Genomic DNA, 12,438 nt, shown 5'->3' with positions numbered 1-12,438 from the left:
TTAATGAATTCAGCAACAAGAAACTGCTACTAATTAATGGGTGAGGAGCGATGTTTGGAGAATTCTGTGCCAAGCAAATAATTGATTAGGAAGTCTTTTATTTGCTGAGATGCAGGAGAAGAACTCTATCATGGGCAAGAAAGGTGGAAAGATCCTAGAAGGAATGCTATCGGAATGGAACCCATGGCACAGAGTGGCTCTTAAGAAAGAGCATTGCACAACCAGGCCACGCCACCACTATAAAAAAGAGCCTCTCCCTGTATCTGAAAGGGCCTGTGGCTGAGCCTCAGCAAATCAAAAGGCATGATAGCTCTGGCTCATCACTCCTCTTGCCCTGCCTTGCTCTGTGACTGATGCTACCTGCTGAAAAGCTGCTTGGAAAATCCTGCTGAGTTGCCTTGAAAAGCAAGCACGTTGACCTCTGCTGGCGATAACAGCCAGTTGCAGGCAGATCTTGCTGTCTGCATGTCCAGTTTTGCGCCGTTGAGGAAAAGTGAATGCTTGTTGGAGACAGTTATTGAAGAGATTGCTATTCAAATGAATCTACAAACGAATCATCATCAAATCAGCACTTCTGAAACTAATAAAAGGGAGTCGACTTTGAGCCTGGACTGTTTTAAAGGAAAAAGGGTGAGCGTCTTTTTGCTGTCTTTACAGCAGCAGTTGGGAGTGAACCCTGATGCATGTGGCTCAGGTTCTCTCTCAAATAAAGTTCCTTGTTAGGCAACAAATAAAGTCCAGTTCACACCCACCTGTGCTGATTTCCTATTTTTGGATGCTATATTTATTCCCAATGTGGGCTGCATTTGCATGGCAGGGTTCATGTAACATATAGAACCATGCGTTAACTAAACTGGCTAGGTTTCTATAACACATAGAGCAGCACACATGTACCCAAACTAATAGCACCCTTTCTAGTCTACAGGAGGATGAGAGGAACATGATAAGGTGGCTATCCACTTTGAAATGTTAGCACAATTGCTACTGTTTCATGCCACTTAAAGCACTAGTACTCTTGTTCAATAGTTAAAAAGCCAAATATCCCACCTAGCAGCATGTCTAAAGTCCACCGTTAAGTTTGTCCTTGTATCAAAGGTTGGCAACAGAGGCAGCATGGTCTAATGCAATTTCCACAAAAGCCCAGTTTTTATTTTGCAAAGGGACCAGTTGTTACTGCCCTGCATTGGGCTGGTCAGAGCTGAGCAAATTGTGCAAAGGGATGAGAGGAAGATCCATCTTTTCTCTGACCAAGACTTGCTGACTTGAACATTCACACAGTTGCCACTGAAAATGGATTACTCATGATTGGGGACTTGATCATGCTGTATTTTTTATCAGCACTGCCAACATCACAAAAAGTATAGCATGAGTTTTTATGTAGGAGCTCCACATGGGTATCTGCTTCAAAAACTACACAACCATAAAAAGCTCAGTCACAAGGAAATAATTTGGGGGAGTGACCACTACAACTGTGAACATTAGACATTTCCTGCAGCTAGCCATCCATATTGGGGAATGAATGCAATTCCACAATAAAGTTCTAACTGGAAACAGATTTTTAAACTCACTTCCCTTTTTTCATTTTTGCAGCAGGGGTAGAAAGACATTTAATCATCAGAGGCTAATTTAATTTTGGTTCTTTGGGTATTTCATCTACCCAGTTTGGTGTTTAACCAGGATGAAGATATGGAAGCAAATGTTCTACCTTCTAATGGTTTGTATATCTTCAGTAGCTCAGCCCATAGTCAGGTAGCACAGTAAGAAAAAATAAAATCTAGAATGTTCTACTTATTGGCAATAGTTGTATATCAGTAAAATAGATTTTAAACTAAATCAAGTATAGCCATCTAATGCTATGCACAAAAGGATCCCACATGCCCATATCATTCTGGATAAAATACCTGTTCAGTCTTACCTCAAATCCTCATCACTGAAAAGAGATTCCATTGCCTTCATAGGAAGATCTTATTTAAGGTTGGTTCTTCAGCAATATCCTGAATGGATGGCCCTTTTTGTTCCACCCATGATATATTTTTGACTCTTAGAAACCTCAGTTTCAAGCATCAGAGGTGCAAATGTATTGTCATTGTCAGCTTGAGAGAAAAAGTGATAAGAGTGGTTGATTTTTATAGTCCCCATAGCTTATTTAGAATTTGTGATCAGACTTCATGCAATGATTCCTTCCAGCCATCCTAGCTGTAGAGAAGTGGTTACTGAATCCTCAGATCAGTTTCACAAGTCTTGGATTAAGATGCTACCCAGGTTAGAAAGCTTCAGTTTCTTTTCTTCTCTTTTTATCAGGTAGATACAAAAGTACAATGTCTGATCTTTGATGCTATGCAAAATGATATGATGTGATATTCAATAATGATATTACAATCTTGTGGTGTTAGTACCATATGAATTAATAATTCATGTATTCATCAATTCAATATACAGAATCAATAATTCTACATTATATTATTCTGGTAGATTCTCTTATAGTCACTTGAGTATCTTCTTGAGTATCTTCTAGTGTGTCTTAGCGTGATTGGGTTTTCAGGACTGGAAATATTATTTTGTTGTTAGGCTATCCTTTTTCCTCTTCTTTGCTATTATGAATTGTCTGTCAATGCAATTTACTTCCTTACCTTCTCTCCTTACGCCACTTGCTACTCATTCAGCAATGACCTGGCTGAGTCATAAATGCAACATATGAGAGAATGATCACAACAAACAAAGATCCATTGGTACAATCACATGCATATCTAATTATCCGCTTCAACCCATGCAGTTTATCATGTATCATGCAAAAGCTAATGCAGTGTTTGCTTTAGCAGAGCCTTCCCCAACCAAGTATATTCCAATAGTGTCCCAGTTTATATGGAGGACATGAGTTTAGGGAAGACTATTTTAACATGTAAAATTGTGCAGGTACCTATTTGCTAAAATCCGTCTAGAGCAGCCTTCTCCACTCCGTGCCTTCTGAAGATATTAGACTATAATGTCCATATTCCACAAGCAAACCGCCGTTAGCTGACGTCGGTGAATTGTAGGCCAACATATCTGGAGGCTGCTAGATTAGAACAGCTGACTTAGAGGTTCAGATTCAGTTGTGGGCTTTCACATTAAATAATGTATATCCAGATGTTATTTTATCTAATGAGAAAAATGCTCCCAAAGAGTCTTTCTTTGTTTTGCGGTGTTCATCTATGCATGGCATGCTTATTTTAACAGTAGATCTCACAGTAATCCTATCCATACTCTTCATGGGACAAATACGATCTAACACAACAATCCAAAGCCATCTCATCTGTCAGGATTTAGAAAGTGTGCCTTCTCTGTGGCAGTGCCTGTTTTCTGGAACAGCATCCCCCAGCGGTCCATATGGCTCCCACCCTGATGAAGTTCAAAAAAGTCACTGAAAACCTGGCTATTCTTCCAGGCCTTGGGGTAGGGCGGGGGCCAAGATCCTGTAGGATTTTTTATCCATTATGTACCTATTTTCTTCAGGACCTGTATGATTTATGTTCTTCTTACGATTGATTGTTTCTTGCTTGAAAAGTTGCAAGGTACCCAGAGGCTTGTAGAATCAGACAGCCTCTAAATTCTATGTATGTATGTATGTATGTATGTATGTATGTATGTATGTATGTATAAATAAGGAAATCACATTATTTCCTGTAAAGAAATCCATTTTCTGAGCTAATTTGAACCACCAACTTTTCAAAGGCTACTTCATGGGTTCATTGCATTCAAAACTGTTCCAAAAGGCCCCTCCAAAGTCCAAGAAGGAAAGATAGGACACTGTTTTAGGTGCTGCAGCTGTAAAGAATTCTGAGCTTCCAACACTTTTGATGTATGTGCATTTGTATCCTGTTTTATCCCACCAAGGAAACTGAGTGACATACAGTAGTTTGCCCAAAGGCATCCTGTAAGTTCACAGCTGAACTGAATTCTGAAATCTGAACTTTCAGTCTATCACCCTGGCCCTCTTAGCAAAGCATATCTCAATCCCCAAGTGAAATATCTATGGCATAGTGCTGATTCACTTTTGAATGTCTTTCAAAAATCTCAAGTCACTTTGTGGGTTCAACAGGAAGTATGAATTATCACCAGTACTAGTCCCAGATCAGATATCCTTATAGCAACCTATGTATATATAAAAAAAGTTCTCTTTGAATTATGTTGATTTGTCTTTGATCTCACTCTTTTTTTTTAGGGATGGGGGAAGAGAAGGCAAAGTTCAAAAAAAGATAGCACCTAGAAACAACTACTTAATCATTTATATTGATTCAGTAGTTAAATATGAGTTTCCCCCTGTGAGTCATAGTCTTAATCTTACGTAGTCTATATGAAGACACTTTTTTTGGCTTTTGACTTTTTTGTGGATATCATGCATCTGATGAGAAGCAGGATATATAAAATCTTGTGCAATTATATATTTTTAATCTTTAATGTGCTACAAGTCTCATTGTTTAATCAAATGAATATACATTATATTCAGAAAGACAATTTGCATGTAAACTAATTCTTCTAAATATTTCGCAATTTTTTGATCAGGAAAATTGTATGTGAGATGCCGTTAGTGATCTGAAAGTCTGCTTCTGGGATGTCCTGCTTTTTCATATATCCAGCTCCCCACTGATTCTGCCCTTGAGAATGTCTGTCTGAATTTGACTTTGCAGCCTCTAGTAATGTACTATCTACCTTTAGAGGGCATGGTTCCTGTGCTTCTAAAGTCTGATTAAATATTTAATGACATCAATAACTGCCATATTTTATTATGCTTTAAGTATTTTTAGGACCTTGTAGCATTATCGTCTCAATTAATTAAAGCTCTCCTTAGATTCTCTGAGTTGTTTCTCCAGTGAAATATAGATATCCATAAAGCAAAGGCTGTTTGCTATCAATAAATGTATATGTATTTTCTCAACTAGCACTCTTCACACTCAGCAGACCTTAGAAGTCCAAACCCTGCCAAAATTGAGATCTGAATATTTGGAGATGATATAAAGATGCTTTTAGGGACCAAGGCTTCCATGAGTGTCCCCCAGCCTCTTTTGGCTCTGAAACAATTCTCTCCAGAAAGGTTGCCCATCTTTGCTTTATGCCAGGTAAAGGACAGATTCTTGGCTTAGTATTTTCTCTTGCCCAGGGTGCACAAAAATCCCATAAAAGAGAGAGAGAGAGAGAGAGCGTGCGGAAATGTCCAGCAGAACCTTGTGGCTAGTAGTAGAATCAAAATGGTTTCTAAGGGTCAATTTGTGCAGGTCTCGGTATTTGGCTATATTGTAAAAACCCACCTCTGGTCAGAACATACCATGAGATTCTGCATTTAACAGATGAAGAGTCCCAACTCTGCCACGTTCCACAGGCAGGATTGTCCAAAATATTATTCTACTTAAATTCTTGTTGGTATCTGTGAATGATCTGATCATTTCAGTTCATGAAACAATCTTGGTTTTAAAAATAACCGAATAAGGTATCCTCTTTATTTGGTTAAATTCTGTCAAATATTTATTGCCTATGTTTTGTATCTGTCCTAAAATACTCTTCTTTCCTGGCTGTATTTGGGTTTTGCTTGTTTACATTTTAACTACATTTCCTGGTGTGCAATACGGTAAGGTATATTTTTGCAGCAGCAGTTTCAGAGATGTGCAAAAAGTAAAAAGCCAGCGAGGTACAGGCCTGAATAAAATCACTCCATGCGTATAAGCTATAATCACACAACAATGACTGACATACAATTTTGCCTGGAGAAGAAATATTACAAAACTTCCCTGTTGAGAAGTAATTGCTTTTCCCAACCCTCAGTCCAAAAATTCAGGCATTTGGTGTAGCTGAGACTGGTGAGTAATGCAGGCAAAGTCTACCACAGTCATCTTTATCTTGTAAAAAGCAGAATAGTTGAAAGAGGTGCACTATGCCAGGCCTGTATCGTTGTGCCCACGTGTGGGGTCATACAGTACAGAGAGAGGATGAGTTGATTGTAGTAACACTGTAATTTATTAAAGACTGGACAGGTTTTTAGTGCAGGTACATGTACAGTACTAAGCATGCCTGCACATTTTTCATCCTCTGACTTCCTGGGTAGACTGTCTTACAAAAAGCAATTTGTAAAAAACAAGCAAACAAACAAACACCTTTATCGTGAAGAGGCCCAATCTCTTACGTGTTACCAAGAAAGCTGAACAAAGGATAAATTGCAAATTGTATTACTTAGCCGTTCTTTGATCTGCCTTTTGGCTGATCAGGGATATCTCTTTTTAATCTTTGTGTGTGTGTGTGTGTGTGTGTGCCTTCAAGTCAGTTGACTCCTGGCGACTGCCTGGATGAGTCCCTGCAGTTTTCTTGGCAAGGTTTTTCAGCAGTGGTTTGCCATTGCCTCCTTCCCAGGGCTGAGAGAGTGTGACTGGCTCAAGGTCACCCAACTGGCTTCATGCCTAAGGCAGGACTAGAACTCATGGTCTCTCAGTTCCTAGCCCGGTGCTTTAACCACTGCACCAAAATGGCTCTCATTTAATCTATATTAAGCAGGGATTTGTTTATTGTCATTTAGTCCAGGAATTTTCAAATGTTGCAGTTCTGTGACACCTCTCCCCCCACCCCAAATGATTATTTCACTGGTGTTAGGGTTGGGCAAGGACTAAGGTACCTCTAGATGGTAAGAATTAAATCTGAAACTATATATTAAATAAAACAATGATAGAATTTATTATAAAATAAAAAGGATAAAAGCAATGAGCTTCATTAACATATATACTTCTACCAACTCTCCAGAAAATATGGACATATTTCTACAGAGACAGCATTTTGCAGTGTTTGCACATTTGTGCACAAACGTTTCCAAGAAAAGCTGAGCCAAACTCTCGGTGATCCGTATCAACGGATTGCCAATATCCAGTTACAGTTTGTTCCCCAATCAATAGATGTCACTTGTTGCAGAAATTAGGGATTTGAGCCATCTCATTGTCCCAAAGTGTGAAGCACATGAAAAATTCTTATCCCACTTCTAAGTTCCTTGTGACCCTTCCCAGTTTGAGAAACCCTGACCTAATCCATGACTGATATCAAATATTGTTTTAGGATTTAAATACTTTCCTTGATAAAGCTGGTTAAAATATATTGTCTAAAACCAGGTTCACCCACTGTGGGGGAAAAAAGAGGGGTAGACATGGTATACTGGATTCTCAAATTTAAGCCTTTTTAACTTGGTAGACCTGTTGCTTAGGTTGCTAGATGATCAGAACTAAAGGAAACAGTAGACCTGTTCTATACCCTAACAGATGATGAAGATGATGATGATGATCATCATCATCACATGAGCAAGTATAGACAAAATCTGAGGATCCAGGAATACATATTTTCAAGGGCCTTAGTGGTATATAACATCCAAGCAATGCAAAATCATTTAACCACTGCACCAAACTGGCTCTCATTTAATCTATATTAAGCAGGGATTTGTTTATTGTCATAACTGTATTACGTTAGCTGATTAATAAAGAGAGAGGTAAGGGAGCTAGATTCTGAGCAAGTATAGCCTTTTCTCCCAGCCCCACTGCCAAAGCCATTCCCCACAAACTCTACTGCTACATTCTGCAGCATAGCCCCAAGGTTCCTAAGATGAAAAGAAAGGCTGTTCTCGGGATGGAACCTGTGCCTTACATGCAGAAGGTACTAGATTTAATTCCTCCAAATTAACCCAAGCAAGGCTCACGTCTACATTTCAAGGTCAATATTCACTGCCCTCATAGCATTCCAGTAACTGGCACTTTCCTCACCCTGACATGAAATCCAAATCTCTATCATTATGCTTGCCTTTTTCTGATAGTTTTCATATTCTCATCTGATGTCAGTTAAAGGAAGCTCTACCATGTAAAGATGATACATGTCTTTAAAATAAAACATAAATAAGTAGGTTGCTCCTGCACATGGAGGACATTTTCACTACCCTCTGGCCCTAAGCAATAAACAGAGAACCAAGATTCCTGCTCAGACAACTCCTGGTGACCACTGATTGACAGCGAAGGGTTAGTGTTCTGTATCCCTCTGCTGACATCTGAATTTTGGCAGCCCAAAGTTATCTTATCCAGGCCTTTTAAACAGAAGTGGTTTCTCTCCTGTTTGACAAATAGCAAGGAAAGATACTGCACTGAGTTGCATTTCAACTCTGCTTCATTTTCAGATGCATCTACCAGCACCAGCACCAGCACCACCACCACCGCAGTGTACCCTTGAGAGTGTCTCTGTAGGCATACAATTAAACATCCCTGAGGTTTAAGATCAGAAAAATGTGAAATATGAAATGACCTTCAATTTTATTGTCCAACAGGTGGTGCTAAAAAGCAGCACCATTCAGGAAAAGTATGCAAGTGACAAAAATGCCTGTTTTGATGGAAATGAAACTGAAGGATAAGAAAGTAGTAAGTATTATAGAAAACTCTACCAATATTTTATATAAAATATTCAAATAATTTTAGATCATTTGAAACACTTTCTTTTTATGGTGTCTGTGACCTCTTTTTAAAAAGTGAGCTGAAACTAACTTAATTTGGCTCATCACTTTTCTAAGAAAAAGTTGAATGTTTGAGAAATTAATAATGATAGTTTCTAGTGAAAGAACATTAACTGCTTATTTGAGGTTTATAGAATCATTGAGCTGTAGAGTTGGCAGGGACCAGAAGGAGCACCTCGTCCAACCCTCAGCAATGTGCAGGAAAACCAACTAAATCATTCTCAAGAGATAGCTCTCAAGTCTTTTGTTGAAAACCTCCAAAGATGCAGAACTCCTAAGTTCTGTAAGTAGACTATTCTGTTGTTGTGCAGATCTTAACATTAGGAAGTTTTTCCTTATATTTAAATGAAATATAATGACTAATTAACATGAGGATAACTTACCTAAAGAAAAGCTGCAGGAACGTGATAAAATAATGTAGAGGTTCCACTAGATCTGTCCTATCAAGCATGAAACTCTGGCAAAAGCTGTATTCCCAGCCTTCAGAACTAGGATCCATGAGATTGAGATGGTCACTCTAGCCTGACCACCTTCAGCCTCAATGGGAAGGTCTCTAGAATTCTCATCCGATTTAACCTCAGCCAGACCCTTTACTTGCAGTAATACCCTGAGAAGTGTAAGTGATGAAGGTGACAAGCATGTTATTCATTCGAGATGGTTCTTGTATTTGGAAACAATCCTCAGATTTAATCCTTGGAATTGCAGTCATCTCAGGAGGTGACCTTGGCCCAGTGAACAGATTCAAGCTTCAGTTTCAAGGATAAGAGTACTCAGCTAACTCACAGAAGTAGTGTGTGGATAGGATACGTAGAAGAAATACAGTATGAATTCTGTTATCTGTAAATGAAACTAAGGATATTCCATTTATTCACATCTAATTTTGTTGGAAGCTGATTATCTATTTAGATATTTAAGCCTGACTCTTTAAGAAGAGTGTTCATAGTTTATATAGGCTTTTTGTTTTGTAAATGGAATTGGACATTTGGATTTCCAAATTCCACTTGGATTATATGGACTTTTCTACTTGAGAAATAGATGGCTTTAGGCAAGTAATTTTCTTTCTGCCGCAGCATCACTCCTCCGTGTGTGTGTGTGTGTGTGTGTAGTAATAGTAATAATTACTAATTCACAGAATTGTCATGTCCCTGAAATAATGTATATGAAGTGCTCCCAGCACTAGAAATAAAATATAAATACCTACATTGTACAAAATGTTTGTTTAGTTTGTTTTGATGCATTTACCCCCACACTCAGCATAAATGGGAATGTATTTTTTGTAAGCATGTGTGCAACCGCATGCAATGTAATTTGGTACAAAGTAAGACTCCCTTGTTGCTGTCGCTGTAAATTCACCTATGCCCCTAGAAAAATTCACCTGAATTAGAAATGTGCTGTCAAATCTAACAGAAAACATCTGTTGGGGCTACAGTATGACTGAAATTGTAGCATTCCATTTTTCAGATGATAAGTATACTATTAAGGATATTTGTGTAAAGATAAATTAGCCAGAGTCACTAGAGTTGGAAATTCTATTTTCTTCTAATGAATTGATACATACAGCTATCAAACTAATGCAAATTACTTTTGCAAGAGATCAAGCCTGCATTCTTCTTCATAATCCAGTATGCAAGGGCTAATCTAATTGTAAATAAAGAAAAATGGCCATAGTTGGGCCAGTTGAAATTCAGTATCATTTCATTTCCATTTTGAGTGTTTTCCTTTTTAAAATGTTTAGTGGCACCATTGTCACTTACATCAAACCTGGTGTTCCATTAGATTTTGCTCTAGTATGAGTTTCCTTGTTGAACCATAAATCATTAGATCTAACAACCTTTTGGAAAAATTAATTTGCATTTAGGATTGCAATTTTAACCACTTAACATATAAAGCATACCTATCCACTTAAATTTGTTAAAATTCATTAGACAGATAGTATGGTTCAAATGAGGACCTAAGAAAATTCTTGTTACCCTTTCCAACATTTCCCAGTCTTTAGTTTTCCATATTAGGTTAGATTTCTTAGGTAGAGTGTCCTAAATTGGAGTCTGATAAAATCAAAATGCCAGTCAGTGGAGAATGACTCTCTGGACTTAGGGTCACTCAAGGAATCTGTCCAGCTAGGTTCTCTCAGGCCCTTTTCCAAAGGCAGACATTCTTGCACTCCAAATGTTGCAAGACTTGCTAGACTGTGCTAAATCAAATAATAACTACACTGTAGAAAGATTTAATTCACCATGCAAAATTCCAAAGGCAGTGCATGCTAACCTTCGGGAAAAAAAGAAGGCACACAAAAACATTAGTTAACTAGTTTCACTTCAAAGCAAACTGCAAACTGTGAACAAAGATAAAAGTTGTAGTCACTGAAACGTTTCACTGTCCATCCAGTTAGTGATGAGCATCCAAGCTTTCCCCAGTTTTAAGCATAAGGAGTATTGGATTGGATTGCTATTTTTCTTACACAAAACCATTAAGTATATATCCCGAAATAATGAATTATAAGCCGCCCATTATTGTATATAAAATGAGTTCAGAGTGAATTTTATGAATAATGAATATTCATTATTCATTAGATTTAACTTTATTAATTTAAAAAAAAACTGTGAATTTTCTTGGTAACATTTGGACTTTATCCCACAGCATAAGCACATTCACACTTAACTGAGAAAACAATAAATCACAGGCCGAATTGAAAAAGTTTAGATACCACTATTTGTAAAACCAAAACCAAAACCATACTTGGCTACTATGGGAAATTTTCTCAACGCTTAGGGAAGCTACTGGAATGTGGTATTTTGTTGTAGCTTACAAAAGACAACAAATCTAAGCTTTGAATATTTGAGAGGGGTGTGTGTGTGTCTCTGTGTGTGTGTGTGTGCCTGCAAGAGAGAGGGTGTCATGAATAGGCAATCATTACAGAGGGAGGGGTGGGACTGTTTTCCCCATTAGTTCCCTTAATGTCCGCCAGCAATAGACAAGAGTCTCCTGGCTCTGAACTGAGGCTGCCAGCCTCTCTGCTGGCTGGAGGGAGCCTTTCAGTGACCACCCGGGTTGACCTGTTTACCTTGATGCTGGAGAGATCAATTGCTGGCTCTTTAGGCTTTGGTGGGGCTGCTGGGGCAGGGGCTGGTGCAGGAGCAGCAGCAGGGGCAGCTGCGGGGGCAGCTGGCTTCTTGACGTCTTTCTTTGGTGCCATTTTCTTTCCTCTTCTTTTTTAAATTAAAAAGGTCCCACCCCAAAAGCCTGGAAGAGATTCCCGGGTGAGGAGAGAGTGGTCAGGATGACTACAGCCCAATGACTTGGAGGTAGACCCGGCGGGTTGAGCACCATAAGGGCATATATATATTTCACTTAGTGCCTAATACAATCTTGACACTTGCAGCTGGATTGGACAGCTTGTGAGTCAAGGGGGATGTCATTCTGAGACAGGCTATAAATGGAATATCAGGGGGTCAGAGCTTCGTGAGATTCAAGGGAACTTCAGTGCCCTTTAAAAAGAAAAAAAACCCCTGTGCATTTTTGCAGTAGATGAAAAGGAGGGGAAATACAACAAAACCAGTCTCAGGTCTCCCTGTGACATTCAGATTCAAGATCGATTGACACCTTTTTTGTGGTGGAATGAATGACACTTTTGCTGCAGTTAATCTTATTTTTCATGTTGCTATGTCATTGTGAGTGGGATTGAGTTTCCAGATGGAATTTTGACTTTAAGGGTTGGGAAATGATCACGGGTTTCTATCCTCCTTCCCCCTCTCCCTCCCCCGCTTTTCTCCACATCATGCCCTACCTCTCTCCTGTACTCCTCCCCTATTTTTTTTCCTTTGCAAGAAGAAAGTGTTGATCCAGCAAAGAGTTAGAGGGGGTGTTTAAAAATAAAAGTAGACGTATAAGGCAAGTCTGTTTTGGTTTAGCCACAGTGTCTTTCCTTCAGCAGTCCATGTTTC

General features: G+C 38.8%; 1 protein-coding gene across 1 annotated transcript in view; it reads right to left on the bottom strand.

The window, feature by feature from the left end:
- The window catches only part of MYL1 (myosin light chain 1), a 30,459-nt gene extending 18,639 nt beyond the window's left edge, over positions 1 to 11,820 (bottom strand). The window contains exon 1 of the mRNA XM_063317924.1: positions 11,559 to 11,820. Within this exon, the coding sequence (XP_063173994.1) occupies positions 11,559 to 11,690 (132 nt within the window). The 5' untranslated portion in view covers positions 11,691 to 11,820. The remainder of the gene's footprint in view (positions 1 to 11,558) is intronic.
- Between the last annotated feature and the right edge of the window lie 618 nt (positions 11,821 to 12,438).

This window comes from Candoia aspera, chromosome 1 (assembly GCF_035149785.1).
Source record: "Candoia aspera isolate rCanAsp1 chromosome 1, rCanAsp1.hap2, whole genome shotgun sequence".
Classification (NCBI taxonomy): domain Eukaryota; kingdom Metazoa; phylum Chordata; class Lepidosauria; order Squamata; family Boidae; genus Candoia; species Candoia aspera.
Note: the sequence above shows the minus strand (reverse complement) of the source record. Positions and strands in the feature narration are given on the sequence as shown.